This window comes from Harpia harpyja, chromosome 5, assembly GCF_026419915.1.
Source record: "Harpia harpyja isolate bHarHar1 chromosome 5, bHarHar1 primary haplotype, whole genome shotgun sequence".
Lineage (NCBI taxonomy): Eukaryota > Metazoa > Chordata > Aves > Accipitriformes > Accipitridae > Harpia > Harpia harpyja.
The window spans coordinates 37,973,818-37,997,204 of record NC_068944.1 but is presented as its reverse complement, the minus strand read 5'-3'; the positions used below and the strand labels follow the sequence as shown (position 1 = coordinate 37,997,204).

The 23,387-nt window shown below is 39.2% G+C and overlaps 1 protein-coding gene across 4 annotated transcripts in view; it reads left to right on the top strand.

Annotated features, from left to right (window-relative positions):
* The window catches only part of TOX (thymocyte selection associated high mobility group box), a 226,871-nt gene extending 205,647 nt beyond the window's left edge, over positions 1-21,224 (top strand). For all 4 annotated transcript variants that reach the window (XM_052788436.1, XM_052788438.1, XM_052788435.1 and 1 more), the window contains 3 exons: positions 7,201-7,587; positions 16,511-16,662; positions 18,964-21,224. In XM_052788436.1, coding sequence (XP_052644396.1) covers positions 7,201-7,587; positions 16,511-16,662; positions 18,964-19,000 — 576 coding nt within the window. In that variant the 3' untranslated portion in view covers positions 19,001-21,224. The remainder of the gene's footprint in view (positions 1-7,200; positions 7,588-16,510; positions 16,663-18,963) is intronic.
* The last annotated feature ends 2,163 nt before the right edge of the window (positions 21,225-23,387 follow it).

Genomic DNA, 23,387 nt, shown 5'->3' with positions numbered 1-23,387 from the left:
ACTTCATGCTTCTGTGATACCTCGGTCTTTCATTCTTTCTGGAGTTATTATGAAGTAGTCAGAAATTTTCAAGGAATAATAAATAAAATTATGTATGTGCAAGTATGTGATGCATCAGAGTATCTGGTAAGTGAACATATATATTTATAAAACAATTGTCTAATCTGATAATAACACAAATCCAACCATCTTCTTTTCTAGCAAGGAAACCCACTATCTACTGCAGCTGAAAATGTAGAGCAAACTATATTTAAGTTAATGCCATGAATTAGATTTGAGGCTAAATCATGTGAAGCTTTACATTCAGCAGTGCAAAACCGAGAGATGCTTTCACATAATTTCTGCCAAAAATGGCAGAAATGTCTTGAGCTTGAGAGAAGCCAGATTTTGATTTGGAGAGGAACTGTGTTTGTTTTTGAAGTGAGTTTTAATAAAACTAGATTTCACTATTAGCCTAGTGCTTCCATTTGGGGAATTAGAACACTTGTATCAAATTAAAGTTGCATATCCTTTATCACATGTACCCAGGTTACATTCATAAAACATCCATTTTTACTTACATACCCTGAATGAATCCATGACAATCCCCTGTAGATGATGACAAAATGTATATTTAGATTTGAAGATGTTCTTCTGAGCCACCTCGGCTAATTATAGATGACAACCCATGGCTTACTCCTTTGTTCTGAAACATCAAGAATGTGTCAAAAAGCTTTCTGAACTCTCTGGAGTCCCAGATGTTGTTATTGCAATAGGTGACTGGAATTAACAAAATATGAAACGTCATTTGCTAAGAGCCTCTTATGACTTAGGTAGGAAGGCAGCTGTACTGCAAATATGCATATGAGTTCTCTACCAGAGTGGATGGAGTTAAGTCAAAGGAATCTCTAAAGGAGTTAAAGAGCTAAGCAGGAAAGAGAAAACGCTGAAGAGAGAAGTCATTCTCTCATAAACAGCTTCACAGGGGTATTAATAAAATGGCTGAGCCCATGTAGGCTAGAAGAAGGGGTTCTTCTCAAGGACAGGCTTGGGGTTGGAAGTGACCTAAAATGTCAAAAATGTTAAAACTGGACAGGATTATGTGAACACAGAAAAGCTGAGAGAAGGAATAAACAATTCAAGATGTTCCTTCCACCAAAGAGACAGCAAAGACAGCAGATGCAAACTTAAGCTTAGGTAAGCTTTGTAGGAGCTGCATAAATATTCAGCCAATTTCCTTCTATCTACCTCTTTAATGTCACGGTACTGAAGATAACTCATTTAAAGCTGAGTCAGGCCTGCCTAAGTTTGATCACAGCCTGCACAGTCTGGACCTTCCTGGTACCAGCTGACATAATCACCGCTGTTACCTGAATGTAACCTTCATTCTGGTCATAGAGTCCAAAAATTGTTGAATTCCTCAGCATGGCTCAAGGACAGACACCAGTCACTAGATGTGCACATGGCACCATCATGAAAAGGGACAGTGTGGCAACTATGTAGGTTTCTGACACATATTCATGTAAAACCTGAATTGAGTCAAACTCTTTTCTAGGCCTTGGAATAATCACATAGTACACGTCTTGTCTACATAGACATGTCCTTGTCTATCTAGAGAGGCTACCAAACCTCTGTTTCTCATTTAAAGAGAAGCACCTGTTTCTCATTTAAAATAAAACTATGTTACGCCATTTTGGCTATATAAAAAAAATCTTCTGAGGTTGGAATAGGTTATGTTCACCCACAAGTAAAGCTGTTTGCGTTGATAGAAAGTTCATGCTGGCCATATTGGCCATAAGGCTCATGTCTTTGCCCTTGAGGAAGTCTTTCAGCATGTATTTAAAGGACATATAGGCACCCAATAGTACCAAGAACATTTACTGAATGTTCTGAATGTACTGAATGTATTTACTGAGTATTTTACCCTAAAGGAGAGATTAATTGCTGATGTTAATAAAGAAGTATTTTGATAATGTCTGGTCTGTAAACAACTGGAATTATATTGCTCCAACTGAAAGGCTTTGATCATTAACTGAGTTTGTGAAATCAATAGAATAAGGAAAAAACTAACTTTTTTCTCTGTAAGTAAAACAACTATTGTTTCTTTGGGACAACACTGACTTTGATTTTATATTGCAAACAGCAATATTAGTTGAGCACTTCTTACTAGAATGAAATTATTGCAAAATTAATTATTTAATTCCCATATATGATGGCATCATATGCTATAGTAGATAAGAATGCTGAATAGAAAGCATGTATGCAGTATGCAAATTGAAGATGTTAATATACATATGTTTACATACATATCTATATGGTCCTACTTGCTGGCAACATTTCTAGCAGTAACTGCATTAACGTATTAAAAAAGCAAAATGAAGTAAGTATAGGCACTTGTAGTTTCTAGGTATGCTCTGAAGAAACACAGGTCAAAAGTAGTGCTTATCAATTGGGATGATTGTCAGCCTCTGTTAGCCAGGCCCTGCCTGGTTTTCATGAAGAATGAAGTGGACATCCAGACATTAAGACTGAAGTAACAGTGTTGGGCTCTGATCCAAATTCCTCTTAAGTTAATAGGAGACTTTCCATTAAATTCAGTAGTGTAAGGATCAGGCCCTTAGACTCCTGCCTTGTTAAAACATGTCCTTGCTTTACTTTCAGTCACATGGATGTTGTTTATGTTCCAACAGAAATGGGGTTAGAAGAGCCAACAGTAGCCAGAAGGCAGCCACAAGTTAGAATCAAAACCCATGTGTAGGTTTCAACAGCTGTTTGGTTACCCAGATATACAGGTGAGGGTTTAAAGTGCAACTTTTCAAAGTGGAAGTAAAATCATATCCCAAAAGAAGCTGTGGAGATGCCAGAATGGCATCACTAGGCTGTTGCTCTTTTCTCTGACACGACTAAATTAGAGCAGGATGTCCGTACCAAAAACCATTTCTCAGCTGCAGGAGTGGGTTGGATGTTTGGGGGTGAGGGAAATCCCAGTGTCGCTTTCCTTTAAGGAACTGACACTCACCCTGTGCCTGAATTCAGTCCATGATAAGAAGGACCATTGGTCCCAGGGCAGTTCTCCTTAGAAAAGAATAGCACAACTGAATGAGCAATGCTTAACCCCTTAGCCTAATCTAATTCTTTAATTTGGCAATTATGCATAAGGAGGTTTGGCACACAATAGGACAGTAGAAGGTGGATGAGAAAGTTCACTTTGCTCTAGAATTGGAAGGAAGGGCATGAGTTTGGTGAAAACTATGGGGAATAACTTGATTCAGCACTTCCTGAACTCTGTGCAAAATGATCAACTCTCAAAAATTTCTCTGAAGAACATCACTCATCTGTATCATCACACATTTCCTTGAAAGTATGATACAAGTAGAAACATTTTGTGGACTGAGATCATGCACCAGTACTTGTAATTAATATAATTATATTCAATATCATCAGAGTTACGGTAGTGGGTTTTTTGTTTCCTTCTTTTCCCTATTTCTCTTCCACTTTCATTCTCTTTCTGTTGGTATTTCAAAATGTTCTTCCCTCTTTTTCTTTGAGTTTCAGTAAAAACAATAGATTCTCGTGGACAAAAAACATAACATTTGTGTTATGCCTAAAGGGCAGTCATACTTTTTATGTAGCATTCCATTGCGTTGGCCTACCTACTTTGTCTTCACCTTCTGATTATTTTTTTTTAATTTAGGCAACAGTATTAGATGATGATGTTAGATGGAGAGGCAGGTCCATAAGACACCCTACTCCCAGCCTGTGAGTAGGCTTTGACCTAAACTCCAGAACAAGTAGAAGCCACTCAAAGAGCATAAAGGACTGTCAAGAAAAGCTAGTTTGTGGTCCTAGTGTATATTCGCTAATGTATGTGTACAATACCATGTCCTACCAGTAACTAAATATAATATTCTGTCACCCTCTAGTGGTGGGTCTACAACACCATACTTCTGATAGTAGTGATAAAAGATTTTCTCACTGCATGTCTAGTAGGAGACCTTGTCGCATGTAGAAGATACTAAGCTTCAATGTTTGGTGACCTGTGTGTACAGATTTGTAATTTTGGTCTCCACTGCATATATCTGTAAATTAATTGTATCCTATAACTTCATGCCAAAAATTAGAGACGTAAATTGTCTGTGTTGGTTTTGGATAGATTAATTAACTAAGGGGGGGTGGGGAGTGGGGGGATGGGTGTAAATTATTTCTGTGCTTTTCTCCTTGGATAAGGCAAGAGAAAATTGCTTGAATTCAAACCTGCAAAGTTAGGGAACGTGACTGTATATTTGAAGCCCATATTGGCTAATCAAATCCCTTCTTTCTTAGTTTCTAGTTTTACCCATAATAAAAGTCCTTATCTAAGACTGTCTGATGATGTACTGGACAGGTGCAATGCCTATTCAAATCTGTGAAAGCAGTAATTGTATCCGAAATGTAGTGTGACCTATGCATCATATATACTTCTTGGTATATTTCACAGTAAAGCAACATAACAAAGCCAAAATATTTGACATCACCTATTCCATTAGCTTCAGCAATACTTACAAAATCTGTGTTTCTGACCCAGCCTTGGAAAAAGCTGAAAGTGCGGTATGCTGGAGAATAGCATTTAATGGGTTCATTTATCAAGATTCCCAGTAACTGATAATATTGATGTGTTTTACATTAATATTGGACAATTTGGCTTCAGATCACATATGATTTAAAGCATCCTAAGTAACAGCAAAATACTTGGTCTGAAACTGAAGTGCTGTGCTTTTCACTGCATCAGGAGGTAGTGAAACATATAGAAAGCTGATTGACAGCTTGAGACAACTGGAACAGTCCCTTTTGATCACTTTGCAGACGCTCTTCTCAGAGGTAAAGCAAGTGTTATTTGTCTCTGGCCTGAGACTGTACGATTCCTCCTAACATAACTTGGTATTTGAAGTATTAAATTATACTATCTGATATGTCTGTAATTTTATCAGTATGGCCCATGCATTCACCACTTATGTGTGAACTCAGATTTACCCAATTATTAAATTGGTTTACTATATCTTTGTTAAAGAGGTGTATGGAAGCATCTTTGTAGTCACAAATGAAATATAAGTATGTATCAGTATGTCACAAATAGTGCCGCAAAGGCTTTTTGATATGTTCTCACCAGGAGGAATTGTTTAACCGATCTGCCCTTAGACACTTCAGGAGCAATTATCCCAGCTTGGACCAGATAGGGCCTGCCAGCTACATCACGGAAAGGCAAGCTGCTTTCATGAGGGGACGATGCTCTCAGTAAAACTTCAAGTTTCTCAAGAAAGGACACAGCATATGCCTCCTGTAATGTATAAAGAGCCCGGGACACTCAAGAGGAGGGTCCTGACCATGCTGCTAATTAGCAAACCTGCTTCTGAATCTCTGAAATTTCAGCAAACCTGCCAGTCTTTGCTCCCACACTCACGAGAGTGTCCTAAAAATACAACTGGGAAGAGGGGGGGGAAATATGTCTCATGTCGCCATGAACATTAGTTCAGTGTTTTAAAAATAATACCAAAAAAGTGGCAGATTTTGCACCTACTTTCAGATTTTATCGTTTAGTGTCTGTGGGGTTTTCTGTCTATCTGAATCCTGCAAACATGCATATAATACATATTGCACACATGTACACCCACATGCAAGCAGAGCCAGGCAGGTCCACAGAGGCAGAGGTTTGCATTCATTTTATCATATTCATTTAATTGTCCTTAGTTTACGGAAAAAACAAGGGTTTTTTGCTAATGGAACTGCACTTATACTTAGGGAAAATGAAGTTATCTTTCTCATCTTTATCATCACAATTTCAGTGAAGCAATTTCAGTAACACACATGTCAGCGGATTGTTGGTGATGGTACATCCTTCAGAAAGAATACAAATAGACTTCACTGACCCTGGAGTGCTGAGACTAACGTGAAACTTACCCTGACTTGTAAACTGAGCAAACATGACATGGAGGTCACAGAATAAGGGCATATATGCATCTTTCAGCCCTTGTTTTGACAAAGTGACTTCTTTCTCCAGGGGGACATTTCTGCCATTTTTTTCCAGCATGTTTCACCTTTCACTGACTATTAATCCCGGTATGACTTAACTGCAAATGATAATTCCCACCTATAAGTGCATGGGAGTTAATTCTTAAATTTTTTTTCATCATTTATTTGAGCACACAGAGTTAGCACTCAGAAGATCTAAGAAAATAAGGGTATGGAAAACAACTTAAATTGAGTTTAAGTAAGTCAAATGTAACAAGTTATAAATATTACAACAGAGAGTATTATTAAAATTCACATTCATTAATGGGAAGTTTTTATTACTAGTGGATTTAAGAAATCAGGGCAGACCATAAAATTTTTGAAAATCTGTGCATTTTCTAATATTCTATGCAGTATTCTTCCAGGTTTAGTAAGATAGCTTCCCTGTGTCTGATGCAGTCTAACATTTATATAAACATCAGTTCTAAACAGAGTTTTCAGAACTTTATGAATGGTATTAACAAAGGAAGTTTTGCTAAAAGTGAACTTATTTAGAATATTTTTATTTTTCTGAATGCATGGCTCATGAAACATGTATATACAGGCATAGATAGCATCTCGGTACAGAATACTTCAAAATAAAGGTATTGGCACAGCAACTAGCATATTCATTCAATGCAGTAGAGCAACTGTGGATGGGGTTTAGCCTCTTCATTATGTTAGCTAACTGATAAAGTGCTATTAGCAGCTATCAACGTGTATGGCGAAGGACACTGAAATTCTTATCCCTGGTTTGCAGATGGGAAAATGAGACACGTTGAAGACCACTGCAGACTTTTGCTGGAACCCACCTTCCCGAACCTCTTTTCAACGAGGCCATCAAATTTGAGGACAATAGTAGTGGCTGCTTATGTGAATAAATGTGATAGGCTTGGTTGTCTTTGTTGTGTAGGTTATTAGGTCAGCGATGGCAGTTCCAAGTCTGGAAAAAGCAAATGTCAGACTAGACTGGGAAAGAGAGGAGCTAACTTCTTTTTTTACAATGGTGAGGAGAAAAGTGTAATGTAAAAGGGATTAATTCTTTTTCTAGTGTAATAACCATACTCCATTTCAAGGACAATTTGATGGTCCAGATATTTGTTCTCCCATGGTGCGACTCTTACACAGACTTCAGGGTGTAGAACAGCAGCATTTTGTAGCTTCTAAGTATTGTCTGGTTTTTGTTTTTCTCAACAGAGCTACAGTGAACCTGTTGATGTTAAAGCCTCCCCACAACCTCAGATGATGAATTCAAAGCAGTCAGTGTTTCATGGGCCCACCCAGGCTCACTCTGCACTGTACCTCAGTTCCCACTACCACCAACAACCAGGAATGAATCCCCACATCACTGCCATGCATGCCAATATCCCCAGGAACATAGCGCCCAAGCCCAACAACCAAATGCCAGTGACTGTTTCCATAGCAAACATGGCTGTTTCCCCACCGCCACCTCTTCAGATCAGCCCTCCTCTGCACCAGCATCTCAACATCCAGCAACACCAGCCAATTTCAATGCAGCAGTCCATTGGAAACCAGCTACCGATGCAGGTCCAGTCTGCTTTACATTCACCTACAATGCAGCAAGTAAGTTTGAGCTTTTCAGTTGTCTGGGGAATTTGGGGGGGGGGGGGGGGGGCAGAGAAAAAGTCATCCAGAAGAGCTATGGATTAGCTTTAATTTTGCAGAGTTCCAAAACTGCTGTCGTATAGTCTGAAAGCTTAGTCTTTCAAAGGCAAGAACAAATGAATGAGCTTACCTAGATGATGGGGAACTTCAGTAGAACTGTCTGTGCTAGCAATGATGTTGATCACAGTCTTCTGAACACTAGCCCTTTCTCCCCGCCAAATTCAGGAGGCATCCTTTAAATAGAAGTGTGTCCATAGATCCATCTGCAAATCTGGGAGTACCCTGAAATATAAGCAAAATGTTAAGTCTTCAGGAAACAAAATTTACAAACAAAAGGCAGGCATGTCTAGAAAAAGACATGATTGTATCTTGTGCTGTTATCCTTGTGCTGACTGTGATGTGGAACAGTCAGAGGGAACATGAAGCAACACAGGTTGTGTTAGACATGCTAGATTAAGTGAACATGAGTATGTTAGTTTATGCTGCATTCATAACTTCATTTTGCTAGATGGATATACCTTTTTTTTACCGGAAATAAGTGGGCTGTCCCCAGTATCCCAATATAGTGGCTTTCTTTTTTTTTTTTTTTTTTTTTCATTCTCAGTGTTTTAGATAGTTGATTCTCAATACATTTCCTAGGAGTTCTGGATGAATGCAGGCCAAACACAGTGTTGTGACTTTTGGGCTCAGGCCTATGGAGGGTTAGAGCAGATTAACCCTGCTGATTTCATGAGAGAAGATTTCCTTTTGTATTGGATGAGATCTGACTATTAATGATAAGATCTTGCTTTGCAAAGAGGCATTAGAGTGAAAATTTTTTGGATGGAGTTGCAAGATTCTACAAAATTTGTATACACAAAACTTGTCAGTTCTGGTTGATAATACATAGTCATGAACTTGCTGCATGTTTTGAATATCTCTATAAATTCACCTTTGCTAACAAGGCATTTGCATTTGCTTTCCAAGCTGGAAACATTTTATCTCAAGACTGGTCTTCAGAGATGGGAATACCTGAACACAAAACATAGTTTCTAGCTGGGAGAACAATCTAACAGGGAAAGAAATTTTCCAAAGCAGGACAAAAAAACCCCAAGAGTTGAAAGCAATCTGGACTGATAAATTTAGTTGTTCAGAAGGTAAACCAAGGTGTGCTCAGGATGATCTGGATTTTTTCAGAGACTTTGATCTTAGTCTCAAGAGCGATTTGGAGTAATCAGACAGGAAGCAAAATTTGTAAAGTGTTTACAACTTTTTCCTAGTCCAGTTTATTTTTCACGATCAGAGTAAGCAGCGTCAACAGACTTATGACCACACAAATGTGGAGTCTTTTACTGTCATGTATTCCTGAAGGTTTTCCTATTAGTTGGAAACTCAGCATCCTGGTGTGAGTGTCCTGAGAGATCCCACGCTCAAGTCTCAGGAATTAAGCCCAAGCCTGGGCAGCTAGAATTAGCTAGGGGAAGTCCTAGATAGATGAGCCAGGAGGGTCTGTCTGGAGATCCTAAGCCTGATGCAATCCTGGTTGAACCTGGAGGCTCAGAGCAATGAGAGACAAAGCAACGGACAGAGACTCAGTGCAATACCCTGGTTCATTTACCAAACATGAAAATGACATCTGTGACAGCAGCCTGTTGAGATTGTATAGTTACATTTCAGTGAGTTTTTATTGCGAAGTGATTCAGTCTTCCAAGTTCAGATTGTTTGCCAAGTTCAGTGTCACTTGTACATTACTTGTCCAATGCAGAGGTATAGAAGATTAAACCCCTTATGTCTTTTCCAGAATCATTGATAGGCATAATTTACTGAACAGATTTGAAAATCTAAATAAATCCAAAATTTATTGAATTAATAGTACAGTAGGGGCTAGCAAAAGATGTAATGCAGATGTTGGATACTTATGTATACATACAACATCATCATTGTTGTATGAATCCAAACACTTAGGTGTTATTCCAAACCATTACATACTACAAAAAAGGTAGTATGGTGTGCGTGTCAATGGCTTTAGAGTACTTTCACTCATCTGTGAGATGTGTGGCATGCAGTTGAGTTATTTCTAGCTTAAGAGAAAACACAGGACACTACGTTGTAAAAAACAGGTGTCTAAAAGTCAATACGTAGACCTGTAGCATGATGAGTCTTTTGCTTTACTAAGTACAAGTACAGTAAAGTAAAAAATGCTATACCTCTGTGTTCCTGCTCTCCATTGTTAAACTCATGAGAGGTTAGGTTAAATACTTTTTACCAGCTCCTTCCTATTCTGTAGTCAAAAAGGCTGATGCTTATAATGAAGATACCATGGTGAGATATTTCTGAGCTTCACTTAGGGTGACAGGTGCTTATTACTTGTTGAAATGCTATACTGCCACTCTTAACTACATATCACTTTAAGCACCATGGAACATCTACAAGCCAGTTTATATTTCCTACACTTCTGCTTTTTTTTCAAAGTAATACAACTTTTGAGCTCTGGAAAATCTACGTAATTTCACTTCGGAATATTTGTAAATTTTTTTAATTTTTTTTTTTTTTTTAGCACACAACAGTTTACAGAGTTTGTGAATTGAGTTTAGATATAGAATCCATTTCCTTTAAATTGGCAAAGACAAAGCAAAAAGTATGTTAAATTTTAGGACAACAGGTGTACTAATACTACCATGATTTGCCATACCAGAGCAGAACAGTGGTATCCCGTCTAGTCTCTTAGGTATGACTCTTTCTAGCCATACTCATGAAATGTTAGAAAACACTATCACCAGGATTTTGTACTGCACTGGAGCACGGAGGACAGGTTGGCCACCAGGAGGCAAATAGCAAGAAGTCAAGAAACTATAATCTTAAAGTAAAGGCCTCTTTCTGACTCATTTGTCAAAGGATTCTGCTCTCCCCTCTGCTCAAATTGAGCAAACACTCTGCTGATCACAGAGCATGTTAAAGAGGAAAAGACATAGTGGGGAAAAAAGTGAGCCCTCCAAACAATGACAGTAGCGCAGAGTCAACAGCGATGAGGACAAAGAAGCAGTACCACCCTGTATGTCCAGCCCGTGGTGAGGAGGGAAGGAGGACTCCGGATGTGAGGCGCAGTCCAGCAGCAGCACAATGTAGACCACTCCGCTACATAAAAAGACAGCCAAGAAGAAGGGGAGAATATGTAGTCTGATAAAGCAGAAGCAATAGTTGCATTTAATTCAACTCTTTTTCACTTCCTCTTCATTCAGCTGTTTGATTTCCTTCATGCTAAAGGTGTGGCCACCCTAAGCCTTTTCCAAAGACTCCAGTGGGCATCTAATTTGCGTAAGCAGCGAGAACAGAAACTAATTAACATCCCGCTCCCTACAGTGTGACTTGCAACAGGAGACATTTTCCTTTTCAGAAACCTCACCACTGCTCATACCAGACTAATACACTTTAAGAAGAAATGCGGTAAATTTTCTCATGTCACACTGCAGCATGAAGCTCAATAGGCAAGAGAAGGGTTAAGTCTGCCAACAGCTTCGTAGCAGTCTTCTACTGCAGGCATTTGCAGACTCACCTGGCTGGACACCACCATTGCAGACAGACAGCTGTGCTGTAGACATATTAGAAGCAGCTGTCACAGCTCCCACCAATGGTGGGTTCTGATTTTTTTCCTTTTTTTCCCAACATCCAGCTTTGAAATAGTTCATGGCTTACTAGTGCGATGCTCAATGGTAGCAGGCTCTGGGAATCCCTGTTCTCTAACAGATCCCATGATTTAACACTGTGACTCTGGGAGACTTGATCACTCATTTTCTCCAGGAGAGGGAGGATAGTTTCTTATCAAAGACCATCTTCTAGTATGTCTGAAGGACTGCCAGCTCCAAGAAAAATCACATAAAGATCCAGATTTCTGTCCTGGCAGGCAGGAACACCGTTCTCCAAAACCACTATGCGTGAAATCCACAAGCTCTTCTTCTGTGCGTAACTTTGAGGAGGGACTGATAAGAAGTGCTGACCTGGTGAGAGAGTTCTGCCCCCACTGCTGCCAGGACAATGAGCTGATCTTCATCAGCTCCACAGGGAACAGCACGTCCTCCGCCATTTCCAGCAGTCCTTGCCTGCACACGTGCAGCTGCCAAACCAAGAGAGACTGCCAGCTGAAGAAGGGCAGTCTCCTCCAGGAGTCCACAAAAACTACAGAACATCACGAAGATCAGAAGTGTTGGTAGCCAAAAATCCACAGTGACTGCGCAATTTCTGTTATTTTTTAAATCAATTAAATCTGTGCAGTATGCAGCTGATGCAATGCATCCAAATTGTTCTGAAATGCACAAGGCAAAGTAAAATTTAGGTATTAGTATTTTGGTCATGTGCCTAGCATTAGTAAATATTTTTTAATTTCTTTTAAACAATCTTCTCTATTTTGAGATATCTAAATATTTTTTGTAGCTTCTGCAAAGTGGACTGTTTTGCCTCTTTTCCTTTCTGTTCCAAAACAGTTAATGAATAAATTAAATAATGATCCCTACTGTAGACCTTTGGGGTGCTCATTTACAGTGTAAAAAATGACCATTTAGTTCTATTCTCATACTTAGATTTAAATTAGATCCTGATTTTTATTATATTGAACTTCTAATTCTGAAATATACTATATTTTTCTTAAATATTATTAACAGGAGCCATGTTAAAGTTTTACCTTGTTAAAGTCGAAATCCACTGTGTAGCAGTTTTTCTCTCATCCACTTTTGACACACTGGAAAAGTGTGATTTTTCTTTCATTAAATGCTCATGTGGGCATCATATCACTGTATTATTTTTTAACTGATACAGAGTTGCTTCTCTCCAGTCTGTTTCTTAGGTTTGACATGTTGTTTAATTTTTACTTAGTTGGGATCAGATGATCTGAATCTTAACCCTTGTCATTCAAATCTGCACGATTTCGCCAAAGTTCAGGCTAAAACGGCATCTGAAGCTGTGACCTGTTTTCTCTTGCAAAGTCATTCTTTCTTTCTCTATTCACACAGACATTTGTGTTTCTTTCTGAGCATACCCCACTCTCCAGCCTGTTGTACGGTGCTGTTTTGTGTGGAGAGTGATGAGACCAAAGATTCACTCCCTCTCAAATACACCCAGTTCTTGTTAAGGAACCCTTTTAAGTAGCCCTACTGGAAGCATCTCCTTCCCTGCTCAAAATCCTTCACTCAAGCATTGAGTGGGATGGCGAGTCCTGTTACAATCTCTGTCCCACTTTGGTTCACAGGTAGAGCAAGCAAAACTAGATTGTCAGTGTCTAGTAACCATGGCTGCAAATGTATGCATAACAAAGAAGCAGAAGATTAATGTATGTCACTTTTTTTTTTATTTTAAATAATAACTCATTTCAGTCTACTTTCAGGTACTTCTTTTCCTTTAGAAAATAAATGTATACAGCAAGATGATTGTATAGGCTGCCAAAAATAATAGCCTCATTTTTTCTGGTATATATTATATACAGTAAACTCAGGGACCTGCTGTATTTGTCCAGATTTCTTCCTCTTTTCTGTTAAGCTTTGTCTTCGAATGAGGTCAAGAGAAAAAAAAAATCATTAATATCTGTCAACTTCCTTTATAACCTTAAGGAAAAATCTTTGTATGATATCACACAGACAGATTTTCAATTTCCTTGTGTAATAAACAGATGCTTTAGGATTTGGATGTAATTTAAAGGTTTAAAATATCACATTGAGATTGATGAATAAATCAGTTGTGAAGACAAAAACATTGATGCCTGTTGAAAATACCTCTCCAGACAGGCAGGAAATGAAATTAGTTCCCAGTAAAGTGTTGGAGATGAGGATCACTGTTTAGTTCTGCTGCAGGCTTTTTAGGACTTGCTACAGTGGCACAACGAAACTGCTAGGGCTACAGAAATCTAATTAAAGAGCAAATGTCCCTCCTGACATCGAATTAATCTTTATCAAGTTCCCTATTTTTATTTCAATCTGGAACAAGAAAATGAAATTTAAAATTCTAGGCATGTTGCAAAACAGTTGGTGATTTTCTCTTGAGCATTACAATGCAAAAACATTCAGCATTGTTTAATTAGACCTCGAAGCACTCATTTTCTGAGCACTTTTTATTTCATCATTGTTTGTTAAGGGCTTACATAAATAATACACAAATATTATTTACTACAAGCCTGGTACAAGGCTGTCTCCCTCTGTTGTACAGATCTATATTTCCAGAGCTTTTTCTGTTGATGAAAAAGCTGAGGTGATTACTGTTTATATCTTAAACATCACCATACTTTATCAGTCCTTCATATTGAATTCAGGTTTCTTAAATTACTTTGCTTTAACAAGCATGCTTTCCAACACCCACATTGCTGGTATTCTGATAGCCCTCAACCCCAGCAGGACCGCTGAGCTGCAGCAGCTCAGCTGCTTCTGGCGCTGGAGCCTGGCTCAGATACCTCTGCACCGTCTTAAAATTCATCACGTGAGCATGTCCTGAGAAACAGGCCCCAAGCCCAGGCAGTTATAAACTAAACAGACTTGTAAGGTGCAAGATGAAAGTGTTGCTACCCCATATTTTACAGATAGGAGAATTAAGATTGGATCCATGGTCCCAACCTTAACATGAGAGGTATCAATTCAGTCCAAGCGCATGTGCATGCATGCTTCATTGGAAAAGAGCCAAAGCAATTTGTTTGTGGTCACACAGAAAACACGAGGATAAGTCCTCACCCAGTTCCAAGCTGGCATTTAAACCACAGGACCATCCTCCGACATCTAAGCTATTTATTTGTCATAAGTCCAGAGGAAATGGAACGGATATTGCACTGATGGGCTCTTCCTCTGATCTGGGGTAACTGTCTCTTCTTGCTGCATGAGTACTTGAGTCTCTGTGCCTGCTCACTTGCATGCTTTGCTGCAGCACTGCTAGAGCTACTGGCCCCATATAGTGTTTTTCTCATATATGTGATTGTTTCCTGAAGACTGATAAGAAATAGCTCAGGGGCTTTGCTAGCAAAGGTAAACCTGAGTGTCTGAGGGCAGGATGTGTTTCTGTGGTTATTTTTCTCTTACAGCTAAATTAGAAAGGCCTTACGGGTAATGTTTTGTATAAAAATGATGACGGTGATACACAAACCCAATCTTCCTGCCTTCTAATCACACAAAACTCCAATTAAAGTCATTGGGAAGTCTGCTCAATTACAGTTTCCTTTGGATCCGTTGCAGGCATGGGGGTTGTTTATGCAGCCTGATGTGCAGGTTTAGAGCCTGCTGAAAAGGCAGTGCACAGAGCATGGGGGTTACAGTCACCATGGGTGGGTTTTGTTTTACCTTATTAGCAGGGCAGTATGTAAGTTACATTACAACTAGATGCAGAATTCAGCTGTGAACTTGCCCGCTGCTAATAGTCTGTTTCTTGGAGTCGTCAGGGACAAAGTGAGGCTTCAAAGAGCATTTAAGGTACTGAAGTGTGACTTGGGATATTCCCCATATGGAAGAGATTATGGAAGAAAGTTGCACTCATTTATGGCCTAGGCTAAAATCCATGATCAGGGTGAGTGGCGTGAGGTGATGGTGTACATGAGAGGCACAGTGGGGACCTCTGGGGAAGAGCCAGAGTATAATGCACCAAGAAAGAGGGATGTGAAGGAGGAAGTGACATGTTATATTTGAAAGAAACTCATTTCTGTGGATGGAGGGGGCCAGGCAAAACCTGAGAATACTCATTTATCTTGATTAAAGGTGGCGTGGCTGACTTGTTAAACCTGCAGAAAACAACAGCTCTCTGCAAAATTCCTGTCCTAATGAAGGCTGTGTATAAGAAGCAATCACACATAATGCACTAGAATTTAAAACTAAAAGCTATGAGCTTCAATTCTATCTATTCTTTATGTGGACTTTGGCCAGAAGGAGTGGGTTTTCGAACTAGGTATCTTGGTTCAAGTTCAGTTTCTGATTTAGCAGCTACACATCCAGTTAACTTGAGTGGGAATTGTATGCCATTGCCCCAGGAAGGAGTTTGGTCTGGTTTTTTTCAGCAGACATTGATTGCTTTCATACCGAATTGTCATACTTCTACCCAATGTAGTTCTTCTAACTTTAAAGGAACATGATGTACGTTTATACAGGGTGAACCAGATACACTAGCCTCGACATTTCAATTGTTCTCCTGGTTTTGAAACACAACATTTAAACATCCTCGAATATCAAAAGAGCTAAAAATTATTGTGACTTTTCATATGACAGATATTTCAAGAAGCAGGTTAGATGTCTCTTTGTAACTTCCACTTTTTTTTCTCATCTTCTTGGTTTCAAAAAGCAAGTTATTCTGTGCTACTTTCACTACATTAGTCCAACAACTGTTAAAAAGCTTTGGTTGAATTTCTGTTTAGTTGAGAGAGAAGTACAAATAAAAGCAGCAGCAGATGGTCCCTTTGTGACTGAATGAAGAAAAAGGGTTTTGAGAACAATATGTGAATAGGTGTAGTCTAATAAAACAGTCAGCCACCTGCTGCCTACATCCTTCAAAAAGATTCTGTTGCATATTCTGGGAATTAACGACTAGTGTGTATCCTTATGTTTAATCTAAATGGAAGCTCTAAGGAGCAAACAGAGCTTTTTTGCCCCAGTGCTGATTGAGTTGTTCTCTTGGGTTTGAATTGTTTCTGCTCTGTCCCTTTTACTTCCATCTTGTGACTGTGAAATAGCTCACAATGATTTGGCAGTGCTCCATGTCTCAAACCAAAGAAAGATTTTAAAACTTAGAAAGTACCTACACATTTTTTCCTATTTTAAGTTTGATAACCTAAAGTACACCTGGAAAAGAAGTATTCTACCATTTCACAGTACACACCGTTTGTGGGTTTTTTTAATGCACCCAACCTGTTGCTTGGTTCCGTGCAATGTAATGTACTTGCTTTCTCCTCTAGGGATTTACTCTTCAGCCTGATTATCAGAATATCATCAATCCAACATCAACAGCTGCACAAGTTGTTACCCAAGCAATGGAGTATGTTCGTTCAGGGTGCAGAAATCCTCCAGCACAGACTGTGGACTGGAATAATGACTACTGCAGTAATGGGTAAGCAGCCAGTGAATGCCACCTTGTGTTGAGCAACATTCATGACACAAGTATCTGATAGAGAATTTGGAAAAGCTTTGTTGCCTGTTTCCCTACGGTATTTCAGAAGTGCATCTGTGATGGCACTGGATTTATTCAGCAATTAGACTGTTGTGGGAGGACAAGTTTTCAATACATAGATTTATTAGACATTGTTATCACCTTATCACAGCATATACACTTTGGTCTTAGAGAACTTCCATTCCTTAGAAAATCAGAACTGAAATCTTAGGGAGAAGGTGTAGGAAAGAAGTTTTACGATCACTACCTCCTACTTGTGAGGCAAATGGCATTAACTATTTGCTCCAAATACTCCATTGCTGAGGAGAGCTTGCTGCCAGTGAAAACAACTAGTTTGGGTCATGAAAACCCACATCAGTGAGATGCAGGAGTGATGCATGGGATACAAGATACGTGGAAGGGAAGGGCATGAAGGTCACAGGACAGAAACAAAACACCATACCTGTGGGAGCTCTATGCCCCTACCATAAGGTTAGTAATCCCTTCAAACCCTCAACTCCTCTGCAGCATGGTTTTTGTGGAGCTATGTTACTGTCCCAGGAACTGCTTGGAAACATTTAAGACTCTGAACAGAAGGTGTCTTTTGAGTTTTAAATGATAGCTGTTGTGCTTTGTGAATGTGCCCACAAGCCTGACCTCCCCTTGACCTTGGCATGAATCTCCAAGGCAAAGGCAGATAAAAGCTCTTGGTTGCTACCAAAGTGTCAAATCTAGCTCAGACAAATGAACACCAAGCAGAACTAAAGACTAGTTTCACCCATTACATTTACAAACTAAGAATTTCACTTGCATTATTGTTTTAAAGTGTTTCTGGAACTAAAACTAGAACTGAACAAAAATCTTTTTCTGGTTACTAGGTCAGAATAACACCTTGACTAGAAGCTGCTGACACTGAGGCAGGCTTTAACTGGTCTGCACCGCAGCATCACTTTCCCCCGCACCTATCACTGTTGCCCCATGACTTGCCCACTTGTTCAGCAGAACGGTCTTGCTTCTGTGCTGTACCACCATAATGTCTTGATCTGTGCTGCAGGCCCTTGTAGGAGCATACCCAGCCCACAGTCTTTTATACCCACTTACACTGAACTCTGAGCAGACTGTCCTCCGTTAAACAAATCATAGCTACCTGTGGCTTTGATGCCTGGCCTCTTCTGGAAAAAGCAATGCGTGATCATTCCTAGCAGTGCCCTCTAGGTGCCCACTGGGCATAACTTTCCATCAGCAGAAGCTTTCTCTGAGCAGACCCTGTATATGCCCTGTGTAGATATACCTTTGTGAATCTGTGTGCATGGGCTTAACCTATCTTTGCTATAGCATTGCCATAAACTGCCAAATACAGCATAGCTTGCTCTGTGCTGCTCTTGGACTCCAAACCAAGTAAGCTGTGAAGCTGTGGAAGAACAGAACTGGTACCTGGGTTTTGGCGAGGAAGCAGATTAGGAGTAAAGCCTCTCTCCCAAGAAATCTCTGCAGTGTGAACCAAGCCCCATCAGTGATGCTGCTTCTCCTTTAAATGATACGGGTTTTCCTGACTTCTACAGACTGTTCCAAATTAGAAATTGGTAAATGACTCCTTTTGCTCTGAATTGGTATGCTTCAGTTGAAGCTGGAACCCAGCAAGAACTGAATGTAAAAGTGTGCTAGACACAGTGCATTGGTGGAAGGTCTCCTGTAGAGCCTGGTCTCCAGCAGAGAGCTGGTCTAGTTGGCTTTGCCAGAAGCTTCTGCTGGTCCCTTGCGTGTGCTTACCTGAACCTGCCAGCCCAACACGTTTTGGCTATGCCTGTACTAGTAAATAAAATAACGCAGAGATAGCAGTGGCTGGCACCCTGTTCATGTAACTAAGCTCTCCAGCCCTCTAAGGAAAGTGGCCACATCATATAGGGTTCTTATGAAGTATCATTCTGAGAGCTGTGCTAAACCCTCAGCTGTACCTGTTCACTTTGTGAGAGACAGATAGTCATTGCTACCAACCTGCTAGTGCAGGTGATCTCAAACCAGGGCTTAATCCCATGTCCCAGTCCTGTGTAGTTTAGAGCCAGATGTGGTCTGGGGGTTGCTACATGCCACCACGGCACTGGGATTTTTCTTATTATTGCCATGGTAATGCGGCCATACTTCAGCGATATGCTTGGAATTAATGACATGCAGTAGAGTTGTGGGGGTTTTTTTGAAGAATAGGACTAAAAATTTGACAAATTTTTTAAAAAAATCACATTTGTTCTTTTTCTCTTTGAACAGGGGCATGCAGAGGGACAAAGCACTCTACCTTACCTGAAAATCTGAAACACCTCTCCTTTCCACTGAGGAATGCAGGGAAGTCTTTTCATCATGGATTGCTTTATGCAGTCAAGGCAGTTCTGCATTTTATTAGGAAATACAAGTTGCTAAGCACTTAGGACTATTTGAGCTTGTGGGTCACCCACTCTGGAAAAAAATAGTCTTGCTTCTTCCTTTTTCTTTTTCTTTTTTCCCCCCATTTTTTTCTCTTTCTTTCTCCTTTCCACCCCTGCCCTGAGATCCTTTAACGGACATTGCTTTTCTTCTTCCCTGAAGGAAACTTGGACCATTCAGATTTTATGTTGGTTTTTGCTGTGAAGTGCTGCGATAGTAACTGCCTTAGCAACTGTAGATGTCTCGGATAAAAGTCCTGGATTTTCCATTGGTTTTTCATAATGGGTGTTTATATGAAACTACTAAAGACTTTTTAAATGGCTTGATGTAGCAGTCATAGCAAGTTTGTAAATAGCATCTATGTTACACTCTCCTAGAGTATAAAATGTGAATGTTTTTGTAGCTAATTGTAATTGAAACTGGCTCATTCCAGTTTATTGATTTCACAATAAGGGTTAAATTGGCAAACATTCATATTTTTACTTCATTTTTAAACAACTGACTAATAGTTCTATATTTTCAAAGTATTTGGAGAAAAAAGTAAAATATTCCCAAATTATATTAATTAAACATATTGGCTTCGTCTCATGAAATAAACACAAAAAACTAGGAAAAAAACTAATGTTGATAAAGAGCAAACACATTTATTTTGTACTGCTTAAAAAATGCTTCTTTTTTTTAAAGAAAATCACTTTATGTGTACTGGTTAGTAAACGTCATTTAAGTCCTTTTATGTATAAAACTGCCAAATGCTTACCTGATATTTTATTAGATGCAGAAACAGATTGGAGACAGCTAAATTATAACCTTTGCATATGGCTATGTATTATTGTTTCTTCATACTGTGTCTGTATTTAATCTTTTTTATGGAACCTGTTGCGCCTATTTATGAAATAATAAATATAGGTGTTTGTAAGTAAATTTGTTAGCATTTTAAAGAGGTTTCTTTGACGCTTTAACTTTTGCTGGCACAAATTGTTCACAACTGATGTGAATACTTTATTTAGTTTTTACAGTGGCATATGTAACACCAAACCTGCTTTACTGGCAGAAAATGAAGGTAACGAATACTTATTTCTCTATTTCTTTGGTTGTTAAAGAAAAAAAAAAAAGGTATTTTAAGTAATTCCTTTTTAAAGCATTGTAGCAGGAAGTTGCCCAAAACTAAGACTTGAACCAACAAACTAACTGAATAAAACTGCATAGTGCTGCTTCTTGAAACTTCATCAGTTTTGGTTAATTAGTCAAGTGGAATAAAAATATTACCAACAGAAATATTACCAAATATGCTTCAGCCATTTTATACATGCAAAAGGTCCTACAGAGTTTTAGGGAGTGTATCACAAATACATCCTAAAGTGAAAGGTAAGTTCAACAGCCACAGGGAAAGGGATAAAAAAAATCCAAAAGAAGGTATTTTGTCAGTGTTTTGGATCAGGGATAGCTCTGAAAATGTATTTCTGGAGGATTTAATCCCAGACGCCTGCCCAGTTAATGGAGAGTACCACTGATTTGTATTTTCCATGTGAAATATAGAAAGCAACTCAAATAAAATACACATTATGCAATACCATTGATTTTTCTTTAAAAACAAAACAGAAACAAAGGCATGCTTGCTTTGGAATGATTTCAGGCAATGTACAGTCAGAATCACTTGGCATGTAATAACTAATAAATAATGCAGATCAGATGTGATTACTCAAATGACTGTAGCTGAGAGCTCTAATTTTCCTGTCTTGAAACTGTATGAGAACTCGTGATTAAATTCACAGTTTATTGTTTGTCTGTTTAGTACTTTAGAAATATACCAGCACTACTAATTACCCAATGTCCTCTATTTATTATATTATAGTAAACTACATTTTCCACTCATATTAATTCTAAAGCGACAATATAATTCCTGGGGATGCGAAAAATCAGCTTTGATTTTGACAGGCAGTTTTCCTTTTTCTTTTATGGAAAAAACTGTGTTATCTTCATTTCTTTTAGAGCAGGTGCGCAGTCACATAAAGTTGTTAATTTCGGTATCCAAGCAGAGTTCAAAATACAAGAAAACTTTAATGTAAATAAAAAAATACATCATGAATAAAATACTTATTCTGTATGAACCTCTGGCTAGTTGGTGTTTCTCAGTCTGTAAGAAGGGAAACGTGCGGTGTGTTTACTGTGCAGCACCTTACCCATCCAGCACTTTGAGTATGGTTCTCTGCCCAGGCCCTGTTCAGACAGGACAGCTATTCCAGGAGAGCAGCAGTTTTGGCCAGGGTTATACTGAAGCCACTTTGTTCCAAAGGAAAGATCCAACTTCAATGCATAAATGTCAGTTCTTCATATCTGACCTTGGTTGCTGGCCAAGGGCAATCTGCTGTTTGTTTTCAGCTGCATATTGACAAATACAAATTGTCAATAGATGGAGCCTAGAAGGTTGACATCCTTTTGTAAGCAGGTGAAACTCCACTGGAGTTCATGAAGATATGCCCCATCCTTCGCTGAAGCACCGTGGCCTAGGCACCACAGTAACACATATACCCAAGTCACTGGTTGTAAGTCACCATCTGTCATAATAATGATAATGAGAAAGCACACAGGAACGAAACAACCTACACATTGAAGCAATACAGTAGCGGCAACTAAATATGATAAAGACGTCTGTCAAAGTGATAGAAACCAAGGGAAATAATGTCTTCCATTAATTGAAATTAATGGGGTTTTTAAATTATTTCTAAAAAGTGGTGGGCAAATGCAAGGTTAGCAACATATGCACTCTGCAAGTTGTAAATCCCATTTGCATGCACCAAGGTAAGCAGAAGTTTTGAAAAGGAAAGGCTCTCTGAATTTGCTGCTGCTCTCAGCGTGCCCCGTTCTGGCAACATGAGTCCTGGTCTCTCTGTCACCAAACTCATAGAGGTTCGAGCAGAAATGCCGTCCAGCTGCTGCCTCTGACCCAAAGAAGCTCTTCAAAGGGACCTGCTATAGGTCCCTTTCACATCCTTTTCCCCCCACATTCATCCGCAGGCAGGCAGTAAGTAATGTATTCATGGAGGGCCCCAGCCACTCACAATGAAATGTAATGTATTCATGCCCACTTCTCTCTCTCTCACCAAATACCAGTTCCTGATTTCAGTGGCGTCTCTGCCAAATATTCCCTGCGAGGCTCCTCTGTAAACAGGAAACCAGACAATAAAAGAGCTCATTACTGGAAGGTAAAACACGCTCTTACCACCTTCCTCAACCTTCTGAGACTTCATCTCAGCCTGAACTACCATCTCCAAGACTGTATCTGCCTATTTCTTACCCGATGCTGTAAACATGGCAGATCCACAGAGATCTCATTCTGTGCTCTGGAGAAACGGAGTAGGTAAAAATCCTTATTTTGCACACACTGAGAAGTAGCTGAAGAGCTGTATGTAACCCATACAGGAGCTACTCCCCAGAACTCCCATTGATAGGTAGGTATAGATAGAGATAGGGATAGAAATGGATAGATACATAGACAGACAGATAAGAAGGAAGAAAGGAGGAAGAAAGGAAGGAAGAAAGGAGAAAGGAAGAAAGGAAGGAAGAAAGAGGATGAAAGAAAGAGAAAAAGAAAGAGAAAGATACAACCATTGCCTGTTAATTATTTATCTGGTGTCTTCAAGTCCTTTTGCATTTAAATAAAATATTATTTAGTAAGTGTGCTGGCAGTGCTGCAGGAGGTGCTGAGCACCTTGGAGAACATGAGGTGCTTTGTGTCAGGTCTCACAGACAGCATTTGCTTTCCTTTGCAAAGCCATGTATTTTATTATTACCCAGCAGCACATTAAATCACAACTCAAATGTAGTTCTTATTCCACCGACAAGAGGACAAGTGAGAACAATGACTTGTAACGTTTCAGAGTCTGTCACAGTTACTGCCTAATTAGAGAAACCCACTAGCAAATGTGCATCTGCATGGATCCTGCAACTGTCATCATTTCACATTCTATTAAGGGCTTGCTGCGATAGACACTTTACAAAGAAATTTTGTTCAGGCTAATACCAAGCTGGCAAACATGTAATTGGCTAGAAAATAAAATAGGAGAGAAAAAAAAAAAGAAAGAGAGGAAGGGGAAAAGAAAAGGAAACCTTCCTATTAGGAAAACAAGCTGTGTGCAAAAATCCACAGTATACTGCGGAGAAGATCCTTACCCTCTGACAATTGTGTGTTTACAACGAGTCTGAGCATAATTGCTCTGATGGGCTGTCAAGGAAAAGATTAATTTGGCAAAGATTAGTATTGACTTGCTGTT